Consider the following 23,656-nt stretch of genomic DNA (forward strand, 5'->3'; position numbering starts at 1 on the left):
CAACCATGTCAGCCTTTTTGCCCTTCTTTCAATGCTCCCCAAGTTTATTCCTGCATCAGAGCCGTGCTCTCACTGTTGTCTCTGTTTGGAAGACTCCTCCCTCAGTCCTTCGCATGACTAGCTCCTTCACATCGTGTACGTCTCTGCTCAGTGTCACTGTGGGGTCGGTCTCTGACTACACTTCCATTCCGGGTCACTAGCGAGTCTCTGACCCTAATTTGTTTTTCTTCACATTACTTATCTCTACTTAAAATTCCAGTATTTAATGTTATTCACTATTATGTTATTAACTATTAGCTAATATAAACAAAAATACATGTGGGGAAATTTTGCTGTTTATGGCTGTATTCTGATAACCTGTAATAGTGGCAGGCATACGGGAAGTGCTCAATAGATGACTGTTGAATGATCAGACATATCTTGTATTTTGGAATATCAGTCTTAGTTTGTATGTGGAATATGGGTGAACTAATTTAACAGACTCTGCTTGGAGGTTTTGGGCAGACATTTTTAGTTCTAAGGATTATTTCACATTAGTTTTCCTTGGTAGAATCTGAATTGTTCCCAGGTTGTTTATTTCAAGAACTAATATTTTTCGCTTTTATAAAATACAGATCACACAACATTTTAAATAACATTTTTATCATCTAACTTAGCAGGGTCCCCATGGTCCGCATTTTCATATTGGCTTCAGCAACTGATAGCTGCTTATTAAATGGACTAAGGAATATTTAGGAAACTTCAGGAGGGTTTTTGCCAACTGCTAAAGGATATTTTATGGATATGTTCTCATTTTATGCATAGTTTCAGTTTTGTGCTCTTTACTTATTAAACAACTTTCATATATTAACATAGCCATTCTATGAGTAAAAAACATAATAAGCATCTGTGTCTTTGAGAGCCAAATTGCTCTTTAAGAACAATTTACATAAATTATAATCATGAAATTAAAGTCTTTTAAAAAATAATTTCATATTTTACTTTTTTAAATGGTGTGGAAGTTCTCTACTCAAGTTTAACCATGTCAGTATTAGGAATTTTTATTTGAGCTACTTTAAATAATAATTAGCATAATAATTTTGAATAGGCAAAAAGGAAAATACCCCTGGGAAATCTTAAAAACATGGAAGTTTCTCATCACATGCAGTTATTCTTGTTTGCAGAAAGAATATTTGAAAAAAATATTGACTTGGTACTTCTTCATACACAGAAATTGCTAAGACTTGGCTATAAAATATTTGGTTCACCATAAGTTCAATACAATGTAATGATTATTTGCATTTTAAAAAATATCAGGACAACAATCTAATCTTGAAATATTAAAATAATTTCCCAATGTGTATCTATTCCTTGTAAGATTTTAAATATTTTAAAGATTTTTAATTCTTTTATGTCTTCTCTATCTAGAGCTGTTCATCTCAAGAATCTTTCATTCATTAAATTATCAAACATTCATGGAGTCATTATCTATAGGACACTAGAAAATACATGAATGCATAAAATCATCTTCATTCCTTCTACAAATGTGCTGATGTTCTTTTAATTGAAAGTCATTGGAAAGGCATTGATAAGCAATGGAATGTAAGAAATAGCAAAATCAGATAGAGAAGTTAATAGTTTGAAGGAGCTTTTAGAAAGCAATTTAAAACTTTGCAATCTTTAGCTTATATTTCGAATTATTTCTAATTTATATGTTCATGATATTAAAAAAACAATGACAACAATGTATCACATAATAGGTGCACAATAAATGAGTTTATGTTTTACTTACATGTCTCATTTAAATCTTTCAACATCACAATGTGGTGGATGTTATTAACATAATTATATAGAGGAAAAAGAAACTGACTTAGAAGGTAAGTAACTTGGACAAGGTCACACAGCTAGTTACTATATTTCACCAGTTTAAGATGCATATTTTCTCACATTTTAACATATCTGAAATTGAGATTTGTCGTACAATTGATGACATCTTAAGATCACTAGTGCCAAGTGACAGTGGTGACACATTTGTTATTGCTTCTGTCCATGTAAACATCTAAAGCATCAGCAGCAACCTTTACAGAATGGGCACCAGTGTTTTTTAACTTAAATCCAAGAAGCCAAAGGGTAGTTCGATGGAGGAGTGGTGAGTTGGCGAATCAGATGTGTTTGGGAACATTCCTGAAGCAGGAATAGGAGGTAGGCTAGCTTCATACAGTTGCATGTTTCCTTCAATAACTAGCACTAATGGCTTTACTTCTTTTATAGATCAATTTTTAAAAAATGGTATATACTAACATTCTAATGACACAGAGAACATTACCATATAGAAAAACATGGACATTGATAATTCTGAGTTGAAAAGTGATTAAGAATTTTGAACTCTGAATTGAAGATAGTTTAGAAAAACTTTAACCAGTTAATTTATACTTTTTCTTTGGCTGCACAGGAATGGCATATACTGATAATAAAAATTTACATCTAATTAAGTCTGGAAGTCCTCTTAATAAGAACGAAATGCAAATTAACTGATAAGAAAGTATTACGTAAGAGCTGAGTTGGGAGTATTTTTCCTTTCTTATTAGTATATTAAGTAATGTATCATCTTACACCTAATGGCATCTTAGATTCAGTGGGATATGGAGAGTTGCTGAGCTGGAATTAGAGCCGGGCTTCTCTGACTGCAGAGTCCATCTCCTAACTAGTATGGTTTCCTACCTCATTGAATGGATACAGTCTGTATGGAGCCAGCAATCTTGGACTTCTCTGGGCGCACCAATCTGTAGACTAGATCCCAGACCAAATAACCTACGAGAAACCCTATAACATGAAATAACCCTTGCTTTTCCATACCTTTTTTCTCCTCAACACCAGCATCTGATTTGAGGGTGTGGCTACTACTGTGGAGGGAATCTTTTGAGTCTTCATTTTCGTCCAGGACCCCAGCAAAGCTGATCTTCCTCTCATATCTGTGTCGGTCCAAGTCAGGATCCAAACGAAGTCTGCAGCTCTCCAAGTCCTGAAATGTCAGTGAGGAGTCAGTGAATGCTGGCATCTCCTCAGGGCGGCAATGGTCTTGTGGCAAACCTTCCTGTTTTGAACTGCACAGAACTGCATTTCAACAGCCCAATTCTCCTTATCTAATGCAAATTTTAGATTGCAGCCATAAAAAATGTTTTAAAAATATTCCCTAACTCGTAGTCTTTCCCTTTTCCTCACCTGCTTCACCTTCCAAAAGCACAGACCTTATTTCAAATCCAGAACTAGCTTCCTCACCTTCTAATTCTTTGTTCACAGTTTTAACTGAAATTGGTATTTATCTATTTAGTAAATAATCATGCATTGAGTGCACTAAGTATGAATGTATTAGTACTGGGGGCTAAATAAGAAATGGTTTTTGTCCTAAAGGAAGTCAGAATCCCTAGACAGAGACTGAGAAGGCAAAAGACTGATAAATTCCAAGGCAAAGAGACAGAGTAAGGGCTTAGAAACCATGCTTGGAGGCTGTGGTTGGCAGAATGACAACCTTCCAGAGGTGTCCATGCCATAGTCCCTGGAACCTGGTGAATATGTTACTTTCCATGGCAGTAGGGACTTTGTACATGTGATTAAGGTTGAGGACATTGAAATGGAGGATTACCATGGATTACCAGGTAGGCCTCACCTAATCACACAAAGCTTTAAAAGTGGAGAGATTTTCCAGGCTGTGGTCAGAGGAAGATATATGAAAGAAGAGTGAGAGAGATACTACATTACTGGTTTTGACAATGGGGGAAGAGGTCATGAGCCATGGAATGTGGGTGGCCTCTAGAAGATGGAAAAAGGGCAAGGAAACAGTTTCCCCTAGAGTCTCTGAGCTTCCCTAAGGTGCAGCCTTGGCAAATACCTTGATTTAGCACAGTGAGACCTGTGCCAGACTTCTGATCTCCAGAACTATAATATGTTTGTGCTGTTTTAAACAACTAAAATTGTGGTAGTCTGCTACAGCAGAAATAGAAAGTGAATACAGAGTTGAGGTTGGAGTTAAGTTTGAGGATTAAATGAAGTTTGCTCAGCAAACAAGCGGGGAAAGGAAGTTCAGGTTGAGGCCCGTGTGTGAGGGTCAGAGGCTCAAAGCCGAATAATACACTGGTAGAAGTTCTCACTCCCTTTTAGGAGGACCTCAGTACAGGGGGTTCCATTACACTCTGCTTATGAATAGAATGATCCCATACCGTAAATCAGCCTTGAGGAGTATAAGTATTTAGTAAGAGTTTGGCCTGTGAGGCCCCAGATTGAAAATTTGACCTGTTCTGGGAATGGAGATGTGTTCAGGCTGAAGATCATATTTAATTACTAATCTTGAAAACACTTTTGGAAGAGCTAATAAATAATAATATACATAAAATGCCAACTTTATTTTTATACAGCATTTTTTTCTAATCATAACGTAATATACCTTGTAAGTCAAGTAGATATGGAAAACAAAAATAATTTTAAACGCTCAGCTTGTACCAAGATAAAACTCCTGTGCTTTTCATTGTTATTAATAAAAGAATTTTAGACCCTATGTATTGTTTTCTTCCTTTCCCTTTGGATTAAGAATAGACGTTCAATTTGGTACTCAGAAAATTATATCACACCTAGAAAAATAAAGGAACTATATGGAATCTATTTAACAGTGTCAAAAAATATTCTAGGATGTAATTACCTCTCTGAAATTAATCCCTTTTAGGAAAAAAACCCACCTAATCTACTTTATTTTGGCCGCCCACTTTAATTAGATAAATTTCTTAGCTGGGACAAAATGTAATAATATAACAATTCTGATTTTCAAAAGTAGCTATATCTTCCAATTTCTTGTTTTATCTACTTGTCAAAATCCCACTTATCTTTCAAAGCTACATTCAAATGTTGCTTCCTCCAGGAAGGTTCTTCAGATTCTTTGGTCAACCATGGCCCTCTGCTCCTTTCTTAGGGCCACTCTTATATTTCGCTTCAGGAAATAGTTTTATATGTTAGTTCCCCTGTTAAAATATATTCATCTCTGTATCTCCTCACCCCTGCTCCTGCAACTATCACACCACCTTATTTATAGTCTTGTTCTCAATAAATATTCATCAATTTAGTCTTGATATACATGAATTGTGTTTTGCTGCTGATTTTTTTAAATTTTAGGAACATTTGGAATTCAGCAGTATATATTTTTTTAATTATTTTTTAAATTTTAGGTGTAGAAAACAATGTAATAGTTAGACATTTACACCCCTCACAAAGTGATAACTCCTGCCGATATACTATCCTTCTGACATAACATATAGCTATTACAATTCCATTGACTATATTCCCTATGCTGTACTCCACATCCCCTGATTTTATATATATATAATTCAATATTATTCAACTTCAGCTTCAGGTGTATAGCGCAATGGTCAGGCATCTACAGTCTATGAAGTGGTCTCCCTAACAAGTCTAGTGTCCATCTGACACCCTAAATAATCTTTACAACATTGTTGATTATATTCCCCAAACTGTATTTTATATCCCCATGGTTACATTGTGACTACTAATTTGTACTTTCTAATCCCTTTACCTTCTTCCTCATCCCCACCCCCCTCCTATCTAGCAATCATCAGTTTTTTCTCTATACCTCTGAGTCTATTTCTGTATAGTTTGCTAATTTATTGTTCTTTAGATTCCACATATAAGTGAGATCATACGGTATTTGTCTTTTTTCGTCTGACTTATTTCACTTAGCATAATATTCTCTAGGTCCACCCATGTTGTTACAAATGGGAAGATCTCATTCTTCTTTATGGCCGAATAATACTCCATTGTATAAATGTACCACAGTATAATCTTTATAACCCGACTCGTTAAATCCCGTTGGTACAGTTGGTACAGTTTCTAGGACAGTCTTGCACAAAAACATGCAATATGTTGTTTTCCCTAATGAATGAATGTAGATGTACAGAGACTTCCTTACTGCTATTTTCTTTATTATGAACTCATCTGTGCTTTGAATAGGAATTATTTGTTTAATTCCATGTTGTTTGGTCATTGGTTATTGGTTTCACTATTTCAACTGGGAAATATTTAAACAGACTAGCAGTTTTACAAACAAAATGCTTTTAAAAATATTTACTGTTCTCAAGTTTGGAAGTTAATATTAAGAGAAAAATCTGATTGTTATGCTCTTTTCGATTATAAATCTTGTAAAAATGCTGGCTTTTCCATTCTTTGACATTATTTATTTATGTGGTTTATGAAAATCGTGACTAAAAATGCTACCAAAATTTGTTTTGGGGATAAAAAAAGAGCGTATTAATTAAGTTACATCTAAAAATCTAGCTGGGAAAAAATTAAGTTGGCAAAAATGTATTTTTAGCACATTATAATACTTTTTGATATCATGTTTTCTTTTTCTTTTATCTTCATTCCCCACCAATGAAGTGAGTGGCCTCCTGGGATTTCCTGACCCTATCTAAAAAATAACTTAGGTTAAACAAATTAAGTTTTAATTATTGTATTTAAGATTCTTTTGCTTCCTTCACCCCTTTTTGCATGTAAATGGCCTTTTTCAAACAAATATTTCATATTTCAGTTTTAAAAATGGCCTTACGGTAATTCTATCAGAAAGACATTTTATTTTTCTTGGTAGAAAGTGTATGTTCCTAATCTCCCATCTTCAAGCTTCAGACTCTTTATAGAATATTTATAGCTTTTAATGTGATTATTTTACTATGTTATTCTTTTATTATTCTGTGTATTAGGATAGCTATTTATTTTTACTGTTATTAAAAACATTACTGAACTAATAAAACACACCAAAGATTTATAAATACCCTTGCAGCAAGTCTTTTTAACGTTTAGAATATTTCACTTTGATGGTATTTATGCTTAGCCTGCTGGATTCACTATTTAGTACAAGTTTTTAAAAAATTTCAAGCATCTGCAGCTTCTGTACTAGTAAAACAGTTTCATGATACTCACTATTCGTTCTATAATAGGTTAGAATATGACTTGACTTTTTTATTTTTATCTTTTATCATCAACTATAGTTAAGTAGATTAGACATGAGGAAAAGCTTCTTTCCAATTTATTTTATAAAGGTCACATCTCAACACAATACATAAGCCTACACTTGACAACGAAAATCCTAATGTAATGGATAAAAGATTTCTGAGACCTTATTAAAAAGAAGTTAAAACTTTCCTCTCATTGATTGAATGACTACAGGCTCTGTTTAGCTTAATTTCTTGGCATTTCCTACTAGTTTGCCAGTTGGTTATACAGTAATCTTTAAAAGATTTGATTAACTAAAAAAAAATAAATTTGTTACAACAATAAGGGCCATTAAACTATAGCCTTATAGAGTTGAAAGGGAAAACAAAAATAACTGAGTCGAACTTTAATATTCTTATTTTTTTAAATCACAGTGGATCAAAATGGTGACCAATAAAAACCTGAAAACTTAAAAATAGATATACTACTGTTCTTTTATGAAGACGTCAGTATCACTAGAATGTTGATAGGATAGCAGTGACAGATTCCAAAAGATCAGATATTTTATCACACTGGATTTTGAACACATTTGTTGAGTGGTGGCCTTTATTTGATTTTATAGAGTAGCCTGAATATAATAGTGAAGGTAACAATTCAGAAAAGTAAAGGCCCAGGTTAATATGAAATTAAATAAGAGCAGTAGGAAAACCTTCTTTTTTCAATATCCAAATGATGCAGTTTCACGTTCCAAATGTGAAACTCTTTAAAACAATGTGTTTTCTCTTTAAAACATATATTTCACCCATACATGTTTCCAACTTGAAAATATCCACTTTATGTTTTAGAGTGTGAGGAAACGGGCTTTCCAGACATTGGAAAGCTAGAGGGAGAGGCACTCCTCAGGGATACCAGAGAACAAATGTTTTTGGCCCCGTCCGGATTAGGGTATGGCCTTGTTCATGCCGAGTTTGGTTTAAAAAAGCAGAAGATCTGGTGGATTGTAAAATTCACTTAAATGAAAGCACACAGACTGTTAGTGTGACCATTTTTCTGGTAGAGTAGTGTAAACCTTGAGTAAAAAAAAAGGAAGAACTTGTCTAGTTCCTCAGCTCTGGCTTGATGATGCCTATGATGAAAGAACCACTGGAAACTTGGTGCTCTTTAGAGAATTAAGGGCCAAGTTAAATCAGGTCTGAGGTGTGTCCCTGTTCCACATGCTCTGTAAGGACTAGCGTTTCTAACAGAGCATAGTGTTTTTATGCCCTGTTAAATAAATCAGGCCCTGATGGTACAAGAGTGTGTATATGTATATGTATGTGTGTGTGTGTGTGTGTGTGTGTGTGTGTGTCCATGTTTCTGTGTGTGTGTATGTGTGTGTGTGACTATTTCTGTGAGTGTGTGTGTATCTTTTTGAAATGCAAATAGGAAGAAAATATATGCTTGGGGATGTTTACATGCTAGATGCTTCAACAAGTCTTTTTTGCCCATAACTTAAAAGAGAAAACTAATTGAAAGCACATTTCTATATGGATTTATGAGCAGCTAGCATACAAAAAATCTTTCAGAAATTTCTGGAAAATGCTGGCCATAAAACTCCTCATAGTTTGCAGAGTAAAGGAATCTACACATTCTTAGACACACGTAGCATAAGTGACAGTGATCATCAAACATTTTATCCAGCCATGCTATCTTTAGTGAATTCAAAGTCAACTTTAGAGTTATTTTTTAAAAGAAGAAAGAGATTTTATTTTTATATATGAAAAATCTCTTGGTTGGATTTTAAATTACATGATCCCTTTGGCCATTGTGCATTTGAAGAAATTGTGAATACTCAAAACCTAGCCACATGTCTGGCCTCTTCAAGTAGCCTGATTATTAACACGCATGCTTTACTTACCACCAGAGGCTCAGTGCGTGGTCTAGGCAAGCACGAGAAGGTCTCTCGCAGGAAGGTGGTAATCTCCAGGAGAAGCTGGCACGCTGCCATCTTCAAGGCAAAGGGGCAACCACATTTAGAGGGGTTCACAGTACCTGTGGAATGAAAGAGTTCTTTCATAAGTAAACAAACCAATAAAAAATTCAGAGAGGCACGGTTTGATGGACATAGCTACACATGTGTAAAATCAAATCGCATATGAGAACGTTACCTAAACATGTCTGAAATGAAAGTGCATATGAGAATGTTACCTATACATGTTTAATTTACCTATTACCTTTAGCATAATCTGTGCATTACTACAGACCTCTCTCTTCTTCCATTTTGTAATTCTGTAACAAGTATTAAAATGGCAATCAATAAGAACTACATTATTCTCCATACAGCCTTATAGAGTTATAAAACACAGCTGCACTAAGCTAGAAAGCCTTTTAATGAACATTGAAATGGGAAAGCAGTCTTGCAAGATTTTCACATTGGTATTCAATCAGATTTAGACTGTGAACTAGATCTTAAACTATAAAAATCTTGTTGGTTCATTTTATGAGAGACATCTCTCTTGATGTTCTGAGAGCAGTGAAGTTGTTTCAGTTCTAGTCCAGATGTGTTTTTGCAGGCTAGAGAAGGCATACTTAATCACCTATATCATCCAATTAATAAAAGTTAGCCTGTCATATTAAGGTATAGCTACAATAGAAGTATACAAATATTCTCCTTTGTTCTAAAGAATACAAGTCCTTGAATGAGTAAAACATTGCATCCATCATAGATCAAGTGATGAATTTTTCTCTAAAGGCAGATAATGGCCAAGTGGACACCATAGAGACTTTTTAAATTCTCAGGATTAGTTCTCAGATACACGTCATCACAAATCATGCAGAAATATATCGATTACTTATCAGTATTCAGAAAGAAGAGCAAAACCATACAGAGTTCTGTCTCTCATAAAAGAAAGAAAAGAGTTGTCCATTTTGAATGAATCAAGTCATCAGGCAAACAATATTACATACCAACATTCCTAAAAATGTCTCTAAAATATTTTCCATGTATTAGGCTTTCCTAATTAAATAGAATATATACTTCATGGTTTATATTGACAGTAGGTGGAAATCATGGTCTTTCTGAAAATATCTGGCAATTGCTTCCTCATGAAAATCATTATTTTTCTCTGCATAGGGGAACACTGCCTCTTATTAAGAATGGAGGAAACAAACTCCTCTAGAATTTCCAGACTGATATTTGTTTGCACCATAATTATCTTTTAAATGCAAGATGAGTTATGCATTGACTTGAGCATAGAATTAAACCAGACATTCCAATCATATGTTCGATGGAAGCTCTAGAAATTGCCTGGATGTGCAACCATTTTTCTAAAAATAATTGAACACTAGAGAGTCATGGATCTGTCCTTTTACTCCTGAGGTGTTCATCTAGATTCTTCTTATCAATCCTAGAGACAATGAGCTTGATCTTAGTCCAGTGTCTCTCATAACATCATCTGAAATATTCTGTTATAATGAACAAGGATTGAATAATGCACAACCTCACCGAAAAGCTAATATACCAGGCATAACATATTGGTAAATGGTACTTATGTGATCTCATGGAGATTCAAGATCATTTTGGTCTATAAGGATACATCCATCTAATGTTTTGGCTCTTCTCTGTTCTGAAGGACCCCTAGAGGATCAAGAACAGTTTGGAGATGTCTTCTGGCAGGACTTCAATAGGTTATATGATTACTGGATAATCCTTAAGTCCTTCTATAGATCAGACTCAATCCCATGAGTCATTTTAGGATAGTCTAGACTGCTGTGAACTTGAGGGAATCTTTAGGGCAACTTTCACCTTTAGGCTGAAAGACTGACGTCAGAATTTAGTGTTTTGTCAACAGCTAAGTCAAGAAGATTTGCTCTGATTTGATAAAGGCTGAGAAAGAGCAAAATTAAAAATATTGCAAAAAAAACCCTCACAAAACACTTTGTTATAAAAGTGGAAATGAATACAATACATTTTCTTTGATTATTATTTAGTTTTGTCCAATGTTACTTCTAGCCATCTTTTTATATTTCATGACTATAAGAATGCAGTCGGTTTGGCATTATTTAACTAAGGACAATCCTTAAGACATAATCAGGGAGCTTGAGTTTCATACCACTAGGGAAGATCAAGAAGAAGAAGCACCACTCTTATAATGGTCTTCATCAAATAATGATACTAATTCCATAATCGTATCGGCATATTATGCTCCATAAAGCTAATGGTACACATACATACAAGCATATATAGTTTAGAACACATATATGCACAAAATGGTGCTGGAGAGGAATGTATAGGAATCTCTTTGTCTTTATTCTTCTATGATGGGACTCAATTATAATTTTAATAAGTAAGTACACCACAGAACACATTTATAATTCTAGCAATCTGAATCTTTTAATATTTCAATTTCATGTTAAGTGCTATGTACTATACTCTGATTAAATATTTCAATATTTTAGTGTTTTGGGAAGATTTTCATGTTCAATTCTGTTTGGTCTTTTTTTTCTTCAATCTCCAAAAGCAATAATAAAACACAAAACCTGATCAAACCTCTTCTGGGACAGTAATTTTCCACAACTAAATTTTCTGAGAGGCTTAATACTAATCTTTGTATAACAGTAAGAGTCAGAGACTACAAAGCAATGGATGTTTCACATGAACTGCAACTCTTTGCCCCTGTCTATAGTCTTGTCTTTCTGGTTCTCGTCCTCTCCGTTGTGTGGCTTTATGCACATGCTTTATATCCATGCACAGGGAATAGGGGAAAAGGTGCAGTGAGGAGACATGGGAAGGTGGTCAGAATATGAAAAAAGAAAGAGAAATATTAAGTGCTCCTAAAGCAGAGGTTCTTACAAGCAGGGGTTCTTGTAGTAAAGGGAGTCTCCTTACTGTCATCTAAAAAGTCTTCCTCCTCATCCTCCTTTCTCAGTCTCCTCTTGGTCTCCTCGTCATAAATGAGGCCCAGCAGATTGGCTGGACTCTCACTTTCCCCATGGCACAGCTCATTCAATCGGACGCCAATTGCCTACCATGGGGAGACAAAGAACGAAACAGCACAAAGTACGTCAGACTGCAAAATAGGCTCATAACAGAGGACATAAGCAACCAATTAATGGGAACTATTTGCAGCATAAGTCTCCTCTGTGTGTCATTGTGTTATTACCATCACGTTTCCAATGTGGAAACCCAGAGATGGAAGGCATCGATGCTATCTCCAAGGTCATTTAGTCCAAAGACTTGTAGGAACTGGAATGATACCTTTGTATACTCATACAAAATGTTTCCATTTATTCAGTAAGTATTTTCATTTACTTAAAAGTCATTTATCTTATAGGTCTCATCTAAGGGAGTTTGCAGTCTTTAATGGATAATTTTGTTGCAACAAAACATAAAAAGTCACAGTTCCTCAGAGTGCTTCTAATTATGCTATTTTATGAGAATGTCACTGTCATGCTAATGAGTTTGGAGGTTGGCAAGAATTCTGGTACTGCAATTTTACTTATATCTGCTGTTTTGTATGCATTTATTGGCTTTTTTATAGACTTTCTTCTCCCCTCCATTATGCTCTATGAATTAATAAGAAATACTATTCTTTTGGCAGAGTACCCAACATCAACATTAGAAATATGACTTTTAATAACTCAGCACATGAACACTATTGGTTTTTTAAAAGGTATTCATAGAGCCAATACTTGCTATCTGCTCTTCTGAATCATCATGCACTACTGTCTGATTTACCAAAGGGAATTTTCCATAAGAAGAGATAAAATACACTACCTCTATCTAATTTCTTTTATATTCCAATTATACATTGTATTCAACAATGGAAGACACACAGGTACAGGAAGAAAAGTTAGGGAAAAAGCTAAAATGACCACTGAACTTGGAGTTTGACAGTATGGTTACTCTGTACATTAGTCAGAACAAAATTCCAGCTAATTTTCTTTTTTCTTTCCGTATCATTCTTTCTGACTATTTAGAAATTCTGGACAACAAAAAGTCTTGTCCTAATGCTACCATTGTGGAGATCCCCTCGAAAGGAGGAGACATGCAATGAGTCTGGAGTGGACTCAACAAACTTAATAGTGAAAAGTCTATAATGATTGTTCCAGGATGTTGAAAATAAGCAATTTAAGTTAAACCCACAGTTCATAAAACTGAAAATGTTGCTAAAGAAATGAACTTGTCTGGGATAATATTAAATGTCTAAATAATAATTTAAAGCTCTATGTCTCTTCCAAGGTTAGAAAAATGCCTTAGGGACATGTTTACTGTTCCTTCATTCATCAAATATTTATTAAGTGAGGTAATGTTTTAGGTTATAAATAAAACAAAGTTGAATAAATTGTTATAGTACAACAGTACCTTTTTTTAATGTGAGCTAGTAGATTATAAACCTTCACACAGAAGGATACAGTTTGGAAATTGGAAAGTTTGGAGAGTTTGAAAGACTTACTCAGCGTCACTCAGCAAGCTGTGAACTGGGATTCAAACACAGATAGGGTGTCTGATTCAATGTCTTTTGCTCTTTCCCTCAACAACCTTACAATCTATTGGGGAGGTAATAACGTACCAAAATAAAACATTGAGTGATGAAAGGATTCGGTAGTTTATGAGTTCAGAAGATGGAGAGTTTAGATTTAGTTCAAAGAATCATAGAAAGTCTCTATGCTGTATATTTTAAAGAACTGGCGTTTTCAGTAATGGGGAAGGGGAAGAGTAGATATTCCAGATAGAGAGTTCCAAAAGATACATATAAACTGATGTGTTTAAAGACTAACAAATAAGCCACTTGGTTGAAGCACAGTTTTGTGAGAGGAAATAATGTACAGGAGGGCTGGAAAGGTAAATTGAGACTAGATCCCACAGTTTTTGAAGGTGAACTTCATTTTGCATTCCGAAGAATGAGAAAACGTAGTTTCTGAGTGGGGGAGAGCCCTTATGACTCATTTGAGGGACACTGCTATTTGCCTAGAAATTTAGACAACCCATGTATATTGCTTTCAAAATTAATGTAATAACTTATTATTATTGAACACCTCTTAGATGCAAAGGATTGAGATAGACGATAGATAGATAGATAGATAGATAGATAGATAGATAGATAGATAGATAGATACATAGATAGATACATAGATAGATAGACAGACAGATAGATAGACAGATAGATATCCTTAGATACATCAGTTCATTTGACTTCATCATCCATAATCTTGGTATGGTTTGAACACAGGCTGTGGAGACAGCAGTGATTCCAGGCTAAGCAATTTGGGTTTTATCCCAAGAGAAAAGGAGGGCCACTGAAGCATTATAAGTGGGTAAGAAATACAATCTGATTTACATTTTGCATAATCACTCTGACAGCAGTGTGCAGAATGAATTGGAGGGGGTAACTTTGGCGGCTGGGAGATAAGTATGAATGTTCTGCTTTTAGATGGGCTATGCCCTACGGAGATCATTTTACTGGCAGCGTGTAGGATCAGTCAGATCAGGGGAACTGTGGGGAGAAGACCAAATAGGAAAATGCTTTAGTCATCCAGATGAGAAGTTAAAGAAGATCTGACCTAAAAGGGCATTAGTGACACGGAGGAGGTGGAATCAGTAAGGGAAGGTTTGGAATATATTCGAAGGCTGTCATCTTAGATGAGGGTGGTACCATTAATAAGAATAGAAAGTTTAGGGGGGTTGCAAATGTGGATGTGTTTGTATGGGATGGAGGGTTTTATTTTGGTCAGATTAAGTACTAAGTGAATGCTTCCTGGGTACAGTTGGCAATGCCAGCCTGGGATCTAAAGAGTGTTATGGATAGAGAAGTCTGCCCCACAGGCATACAGTTAACAGTTGAAAACACAGGAAGAAATGTAACCCTGGGGGAAATTATACAGGAAGAAATTATAAGATATCCTGGGAATATACATTTATAGACAGGAAGGAAGCAGAGGACCAAGGAAGGAGACAGAAAAGATAATAATGTTTAACTTCAGAGATGGATTGGGAAAAATAAGCGAGGTAAGATTATTTTCCCCTAAAATGTGTTGGTCAATGTCTGGTACATCACAGATACTCAGGACATTGTCTCCCAAACAAACAAACACACCTAAACACAAAAGGTCTTCACTTTACTGAAGTCCCCTAATTTTTATAGAAGAAAATCAAAAGCTCACGTCTCCCCACTGGTAGAAAAGCTTGGCAGCATTCCACTGCAGCTTCTGGTTCCTCTTGTTGCCCACGATTGGAGACCGTCCCCTGGACAGACCTTTCTTGGTGATATTCACGTGATGCCCTTTCATCCACTCTGGCCAATTGCCACGGTTGCAGCGGTGAACAAAACGGGCACATTCCAGGAACAGCGCAGCTCTCGCCACCACAGGCGCTTCCTGAGTCCGGTGGTTAAAGAAAGAATGATGTGGGATTAATGAACAGTAAATTGACCTTAAAGGGAATTGCTAAGTATTCTTAGTTTATTTCAGTCTCTGTGTTTTCATTTAGTTTAGCCATATTTCCCAGGATAGTCTTAGCATGGTTAACACAGCAATGGGGAATCTGGAGAATGAATCCATGAAGGCAAATTTGGATATTGAAGAATTAGACATTTTAAGTAGGTTTCTGTGTTTATTTTTCTCCTTTTGCAGAATTTCAAGTAATTTCATGATTCAATTTGCATATTTAAGAGGCAGTTGGGATTTGAGTGTGAGAGTGAAATAGTAATAACTTTTAATACGTTTTCAAAAGTGAAGGTTTTTTAAACCTAAAATTTTCACATGAAGCAAACACATATTCAATTTCTAAAACTAGTCTTATATTAACCAAGAGTGTCAATAGTAAGTTTGTTCCAATAATAATCTATTATCTGTGACCATCCACACACTTCAAGAAGCATGACTACTCCAGCATCTTTTGGCTGGTAAGAAAAAGAGGGTAAAGGGGGTCAAATATATGGTGATGGAAAGAGAACTGACTCTGGGTGGTGAACACATAATGTGATATATAGATGATGTATTATAGAAATGTACACTTGAAACCTATGTAATTTTACTAACCATTGTCACCTCAATAAATTTAATTTAAAAAAGTGCTTACTAGATTTTGCTGAGTTAGTCTTTTTTCCCCTCTATTTTGTCATGAATAATAAAAAAAAACAAATTCTGTTTAAATAAGCATGGCTTTAATTGAAAATGTTTGACAAAGAAGAAATTATTTAACTGATAAATGAAAAACAAGAGCGTTTTTCAGGAAAATAAAAATGTGGCTCCATCTTGCCATGTCAAGATATACTTGAAAAAAATAAAAGAAGAAACAACTTTTAGTTGACACCAAGAAACTGGTAAGGATCAGATATGTACTGAACTCTTTATAAGCTAAAAAAAACCCAAAAAAATTAATGAAGGGACTAGCATGAACTTTCCTATATAAGGTCAACAGATCACAAAAAATACATACATCAACAATTAATGTGTATTTTGACTTGTGCCAATTTTATAAAACACATCACAATATTAGCTATCACCTCAGAGTTATCAATAACCATAGGTTACTTAGTAACCACAGGTTTTCAAATTGAAGCATTTTTCTTCATTTCAAGCAATGGTATTCTTAACAAAGCCTTGATCCACAATGTTAAAACAGGGGCTAATATAGAGAGAATATCAATTTCATGCCAATTAATTTTATGAGTTATAATTCTCAATTATCATAACAACCCTCTCCTCTAGAAATAATGTCCTCATTTTGATATTTTTTTTAAAATGAGGTATAATTTTTTCCATCACAATGCTATTTTCTAAAATACAAATATATGATCACATCATTTCCCTTTTAAAATCTATTATAGGCTCCATCCACTTCAATCATAAAATAAAAAGGATACCCAACCTTTGTTATTTGGTTCATCTCCCTTTCTATACCCATCTCAAATGCTCTGCAGTCCACTTATGTCAACTGGTAATAGTCTCCCAAATATGACATTTCATACCTTTCCATTTGTTGTTTCTATGGCTTGCAGAGCCTGTAAACCCCTTTTCTATATGGTAAATTCCCACTTTGAATATTCAGTTGAGTTACCTTCTCTAAGAAGTCTTCTTTAACCCCCTCCCTCTTCAGGCTACTTCATACTTTGGTTGGTTACTTCATACTTTTGAGTACCACAGTATCTCAAAAATACTGGAGGAATTAAGTAAGTTAGCCCATTACATATTTTCTTATTGTTTACAACTTAAATGAAGCCATCAAGAATTTCAATAAGAAATATATTTATGAACGAACTTAATTTTACAAAGTATATGATGTATTGCCAGGACACACAAAGTTAATTAATCTATGTATAAAGGCAGAATACAAGATTAACAATAATGGTGAGAATCTATCATTAGTAAAAGACGAACATTAATGATGATAATCCATCATGAACTGCGTTAGTACCAAGACTTGGTAGTAGGTCACAGGGATAGAAAGACTTGAGATTGCAAAGGGTCAAATGACTTTCTATGTCAAACCTTATCAATATTGTGGTGCCATAGCATACAGACTAAATATCTATACTCTTTTCTTGTGCTAAGTATTTATTTTGCTAAACATCTCAGATATGCTAATCTGTCTCTGGAAAAGGCTGGAACATCTGTCTCTGAAAATGAATTCCAGTCTGTAGGGCAAGGCACGTGATACAATGTATTCTTAGCCTACCAAATTTTGACACATTCCCAATATAAAGCAATGGGATTCATCGCTTAATGCCAGGAAGACAAAAACAACACTGCTACTGGAAATAGCATTATGTTATGAACTCTGGTTCCTTTAGGATGAACAAGGGAGAAACTAAGCCTAACTCAAATGTATGGGGCAGAGGATCTTTTCATTGCCCTTCATTATTGAATAGCACTGAAAGGATTAACAATAGATGAATAAACAACCCAAATTATGCTATGTGAGGCTTTCTATGTATTTTGGCTTGCCTTCTTTAGAAAAAAATGGTTTTGTTTAGGAAGTTCCAGGTGTTTTGAATGAGCAATTTCAATTCTCTGCTCTCAAAAACTTACGATATAACTTGGATATTATCAGTTATTGGTCCTAGGAAATCCTAATCTAAATTTGGAAATGGAACTGAGATTTATATGAAAATAATGCCCATAAACTCATTAAGTGATTGGTTCTTATCTGATGAACTTGATACACATAAATTGCCAAACCCAATAATATTTGGAAATGCCACTGTCTGCTTTAAGACATAATGACATAGAATAATTCAAATATTGCCTTTTTATTATAATCGTCATGAGCCTGGTGGAGGTAATCAGGCTTGGGAATCCTACATTCAGGATAGCAGTAAATAATACCAATTTCTGGGGTACTGTGCTGTGCATATCACTGTACAGACAACTGAAGGAGGTGTTGAGGTACAAATCTAAGTACTTTCATGTGCATCCTAATAGAAGATACTTAGCAACAAGTACTGATTCCACAAAGTGTGTGAAAAGCATTTCAAGGCATTCTAGTGTGGGTGTGGCTGTGGAGAATTATTTTTCTTGTAAGTCCCTTTCAAAGTATAGTTCAGAAAGCATTGGTTTTAGAAGCAGGGTTATGGAATACCTTGGACAAAGGATTCTTCACGGACCTAAAAGAGTCAATTTTCCCTCTCATGATGGAGCTTACCTTTTATGGCTCAGCGCAAAGTGAAGAAGCAGCAGAAAATGGAGCATGTTAAAATAGATGGGGATGGATTCACATCACAGAGAAAAACAACACAAATGGAGAAAAATGAATCAAGAATGCTGCATGGCTGAAAACAACCACAGAGTATTAGAGGCATAGTTAAAAATGAACATCTAAGCACAATTTGACACTACTGGTATATCACAGAGAAATGTGATGATGGTCCTGGAAGAAAATTAGGCATATTTAAATTTCTTCTTTCTTATTAACATGTCTACCAGATCACTTTTTTGTGTTCCACTATACCACAGAATGGCTTCTATTTCCTTTTATCATAACTTTATTAGTTCCCAGATAAGCAAGAATCAATTTTAAGTGGGAAGACAAAAAAAATACGTTTAACCATATGGAGTTTCTAAGTTTGAAGGTCAAAAAGAGTCCAATAGTAACAAATTCATATGATGCAATCTTTATATAAGGTGTTCTCTGCAATGGCTACAGAGTTGTCTAGTTAAAATTGCAAAATGTCATGATGCTGTTATACAGCATGGATTTCCCTAACATTCTCTAACTAGAAAATTTCAAGTGTCAGGCGACGTTTCCTTGACTTTGTTACTTTTCCTGCATTTTATAAGATCGTTATGTATATTGAATGTTTCCTTTATGAAAGTGAAGCAAAAAACTGGAATACTAATTCAAACAGCTGTGCTTTATTTTGCCTGGGGACCAAGAAAATATTGCTACCAAGATCCGATGGTTAATTGAAGGTTATAATTGCATACATTCCTTTCCCTGAGGGACTATATCTAAACTTATTATGTGAGAAGAAACCCTGACTGATCCTGAAAACTCATATAACAACACTGAACAGGAACTAACTGTTTTTCAAACAATGAATATTTTATGTTGGGCTCTGGGGAATTACATAATTTTTTTTACTGCCTTACCAAAATAATATAAAGCTCTTGCTGGTGCAGGATACCTATTTATTTAAAACCAGTGGGAATAAGCAGTTATTGTGGGTCTTACTCTGCATTGGAACCTAAATTGCTAGAGGGCATATGCTTGTGTGTCAGTATTTATTATTTAGCCTGTATTGAATTCTCTGCCTGACTGAGATAATTAAGTAACTGACAGGCTGTCTCTGCCCCTGCCATTTCAACAGTAGCTGCAAGCAACTAATATGAGTCAGTTGTCAGGCTAGAGGCAGGTATTATTGTTTAGTACACAGTTTGGATAGCTAGTCAGTATAATACTTACTCACATCATGCTAATATTTTGGGTAGTTAAAAACATAAATGAGGACTTCTGTTTCTGATAATTTGATGGATGAGGTGTGAAGACAAACTTCTTTTGGTTTAGACACTTAAAATGCTGAATAAAATATCCAAAAAATTTCTTCACTTTGTCTCTACTTTTGTTTCTAATATGAGATAATAGACCACTGGAGAGTAGAAATTACAAGAAAGTGCAATTCTGGGGTTGGCGGTAGGGTGTGGGGGAGATGTGGAGGTTGGTTGAGCAATATTTGCTGACTCTGGAGAGACCAGAGCATGGGTTTTCAATGGGCTGGAAGTTAAATGTCTGGGCTCAAGAGGAATGGGAGGTCAGGTCAGTCTCACATAAAGCCAGGAGTCTAGGTGGGAGCCGCCTATGGTGGATGGACGAGTAAAAGACCCACCCCACAGAAGTAGGTTTGCCTGACTAACCTTGGTTCTGAGAAAAGAAGGAAGGAAAGAAAAGGGAAAGAGAAAGAAAAAAGGAAAGGGAAAGGAAAGAGAGGAAGAGAAAGAAAGGAAGGGAGGGGGGGAGGGAGAAAGTCTTATATAGGAACTCCTAATCAAAATCCTACATTCTCATATAAGTTTGGACTAAAATGGGCACTACTTCCATGCTTCTTGCCTTCAAAAAATAGTTTAAAATAAAAAAATGATCTTAGGTTGGTGATGTTTCCAGGTGTTTGAGGAAAAAAACGAAAATCCTCTCTGGAAGAACAATTTAAAGCAGTACTTCTGAAAACTTCAAACTTGAGTGTGCATAAAAGTCACTTGAAAGTATGGATGAAGAGATTCCTTGGTCCCATACCCAGACATTCGGATTCAATAGATCTGTTGCAGGGCCTGAAAATGTGCATTTCTAACATGCTTACAGAGGAGCTGGTATTGCTGGTCTGTTGAATAACACTGCTTTTAACATGGATCTTAAAAAATTCCCACAGATAAAGTTCCAAGGAGTGAAGATCACACCAAATAATACATTTTAAAAAGTCCAACACGAGTGAAAGTCAGAAGAAACAACAAAGTGTAGAATCAAACCCACAAACACTTCAATTACCAGAATCATTGTGTGTCAAATACATTTAAAGATTAATGTGGGTATTGAAAGTATAACGAGGAATTAAGACTATCAAAGTCGACCAGGCATTTTTACAACAAGAGTCAAATAACTTGTACAAATAAAAATGAAGTACTTGAAATTTAAAACTCAATGGATAGTTTACAACTCAGATTAGATCAGGTTTTTTCAACTTCAGCACTATTGACCATTTGGGTTAGATAATTCTTTCTTTGTGAGGGATACACTATGTTTTATGGGATGTTTATCAGCATCTTTAGTATCTACTCACTAGATACCAGTAGCAATCCCCAGGTTGTGACAACCAAAAGTTCCTCCACATTTTGTCAAATGCCCCCTCATGGGCAAAATTACCACTAGTCAAGAACCATGGGATTAGATACAGTTGAAAAAAAGAGAAAAAAATGGTAGAGATTAACTCAGAAAATTACCCAGAATACATCATAGAAGGAGACAAAGAAATGAAAAATATGAGAGGTTATCAGATACAGGGGATAAACTGAGAAAATCTATCATACATCTTTTTTAATTTATAGAAGTAAAGATTAGTAGAGAAAATATGAAAGATACAACCTTTGAAGATAATAGTTGAAAAATTTTCAGAACAGGTGTAGTATGACAATTACCTGATTCAGGGGCTCAAGAAACATTTTGTGAAAAATAAGCTAGCAACATTTTAGGGAAATGACAAAATATAATAAAGAGGAGATATTAAAAGCAACTAGAGAAGGGAAAGGGGAACAGATTATAATAAAGAAATGTCAATTCAGCCAGAAGAGAATGGGATAATATATTTGAAGTATAGAAAGAATTAGCCTAGAATTATAATTCCAGCAAAAATATCTTTCAAGAATGAGACCAAAATAAAGACCTTTTTAAGTGAAACTATAGGTGAGAGAGCCACTGCCAATTGATCATCACTAAAGAAACTTTTGAAAGTTCAGGAGAAGGATGTCGATCTTAGAAAGAATGTCTGAGATGCAAGGAGAACTGGTGAGCAAAGAATATGCAAAGCTTTTGGGCAAATTTTAAAATAATTTTCCTAAAAATCAGCAAAAAATAATGTCTACTTTGTCAATGTTAAAACAAAAACAAGATAGAATGGAATCTTGAATAACAGTGGGGTTAAAACCCTCTACAGTCTTTTATTTTTTGAGAGGAGAACAAAGATATTCATTAATTTTAGACTTCATTTAGTTAAATGTGTATGCAACTTTAAAAAACACAAATAGAATATAATAATTTCTAAAGTAGCAAAGGAAAATAAATAAAACAAAGGTAAAACCAAAGCAAAGCAAGAGAAACAAAACAAAATCCAACACAATTTAAAAGAAGGCATGAAATGGAAACAAGTATACAAAATGCAATAATGAAAAAATGTGATAGGGAAAAGAAGGCAGAAGTGAGTCTATATAAGTCATCATAGTCTGTGCAAATGTACTAAATTTTCTAGATATAAAGATTGCTAAAAATGTAAATCTATGCTTTTTACAAGAGATATACCTAAAACACAAAGATGCAGAAATGTTGAAAGTAAAGGATTGGTAAAAGAACATAACAGGCCAATATTAACCTAATAAAAATATTTCAGCTTCATTAGTATCACAGAAATGTGTATCTTAAGGTAAAAAGCATTACTAGAAATAAATTAAGTCACTAGATAGTGATAAAAGGTCCGTAGCACCAGACACCTGTCACACTTCTAAACTATCTGCTTCTAAATAAATAAAACAAAAATTTTCAAACTGTAAGTATAAATGAACAAATGTGCCATCATAGTGGAGATTTTAACTCAGATTAATAATTGACGGATTAAGCAGTGAAGAGGGAAAAAAAACTAAAGATGTAGAAGATTTGAACATAAAACACTGGACCCAACAACTGGAAATTACATATCTTTTTAACCACGCATGGACATTTATGCAAATTGATAATGTTCTAGTTCATAAAACAAGGCTAAATTATTTTCAAAGTACCCGAAAATGAAGTTAGAAGTAACAAATGGATACGTAACAAAACCCTGGAATTAATAAATTGAAACATTCACATATTATTCTAAATAACCCATGGCTCAAAAAGGAAATCATTAAACACATTGAAAAATATTTAAAAATAAATTGTAACAAAAATACTACTTATCAAAATTTATAGTTAAAGAAGTACTTAGAGGGAAATCAATAGCTAAGTGCTCAGTTTTGAAATGAAAAAAAAAAATATGAGCTAAGCAATCAATTGATAAACTAAAGAATAGTATAATAAATTCAAAGCAATAAAGAAATAAAAATAAGAGCAGGAATTAACAAATTAGAGAACAAAGATAAAAGAAAATATCAACGAGTCCATTAAAAAAAGTTAATGAAATTGACAAATGTCTGGCAAGACTAATCAAGGAAAAAAAGGGAAACAATCTTAGGAATACAAATAAAATTACTACAGATGCTGCAAAGACTAAGAACTAACAAGAAAATGTTATGATCAATTTTACACCAACAAATACAAAAATAGAGGTGAAACTGACAAATTACTGAAAAAAGTTAAAATTACTTAAACTGACATAGGAAGAAATAAATCTTTTAAGTAATCAATTCAGATCTGAATTTCAATTTGAATTTCAATTATCTCTAAATTTATCTATGGACTCAATGTAATTCCCAAGAATAAAGGGTTTTCATGGAAACTGACAAGCTAATTATAAAATCCACATGGAAGAGC

General features: G+C 34.4%; 1 protein-coding gene across 14 annotated transcripts in view; it reads right to left on the reverse strand.

The window, feature by feature from the left end:
- The window catches only part of UNC80 (unc-80 homolog, NALCN channel complex subunit), a 187,430-nt gene that overhangs the window by 92,418 nt on the left and 71,356 nt on the right, over nt 1-23,656 (reverse strand). For 9 of the 14 annotated variants that reach the window (XM_033111946.1, XM_033111945.1, XM_033111944.1 and 6 more), the window contains exons 23-26: nt 15,109-15,321; nt 11,798-11,969; nt 8,864-8,997; nt 2,836-3,001 (exon numbers count right to left, since the gene is read on the reverse strand). In XM_033111946.1, the coding sequence (XP_032967837.1) occupies nt 2,836-3,001; nt 8,864-8,997; nt 11,798-11,969; nt 15,109-15,321 (685 nt within the window). The remainder of the gene's footprint in view (nt 1-2,835; nt 3,002-8,863; nt 8,998-11,797; nt 11,970-15,108; nt 15,322-23,656) is intronic. The other 5 variants (XM_033111947.1, XM_033111954.1, XM_033111949.1 and 2 more) reach the window with 1 other exon arrangement.

Source organism: Rhinolophus ferrumequinum, chromosome 8 (assembly GCF_004115265.2).
Source record: "Rhinolophus ferrumequinum isolate MPI-CBG mRhiFer1 chromosome 8, mRhiFer1_v1.p, whole genome shotgun sequence".
Taxonomy (NCBI): domain Eukaryota; kingdom Metazoa; phylum Chordata; class Mammalia; order Chiroptera; family Rhinolophidae; genus Rhinolophus; species Rhinolophus ferrumequinum.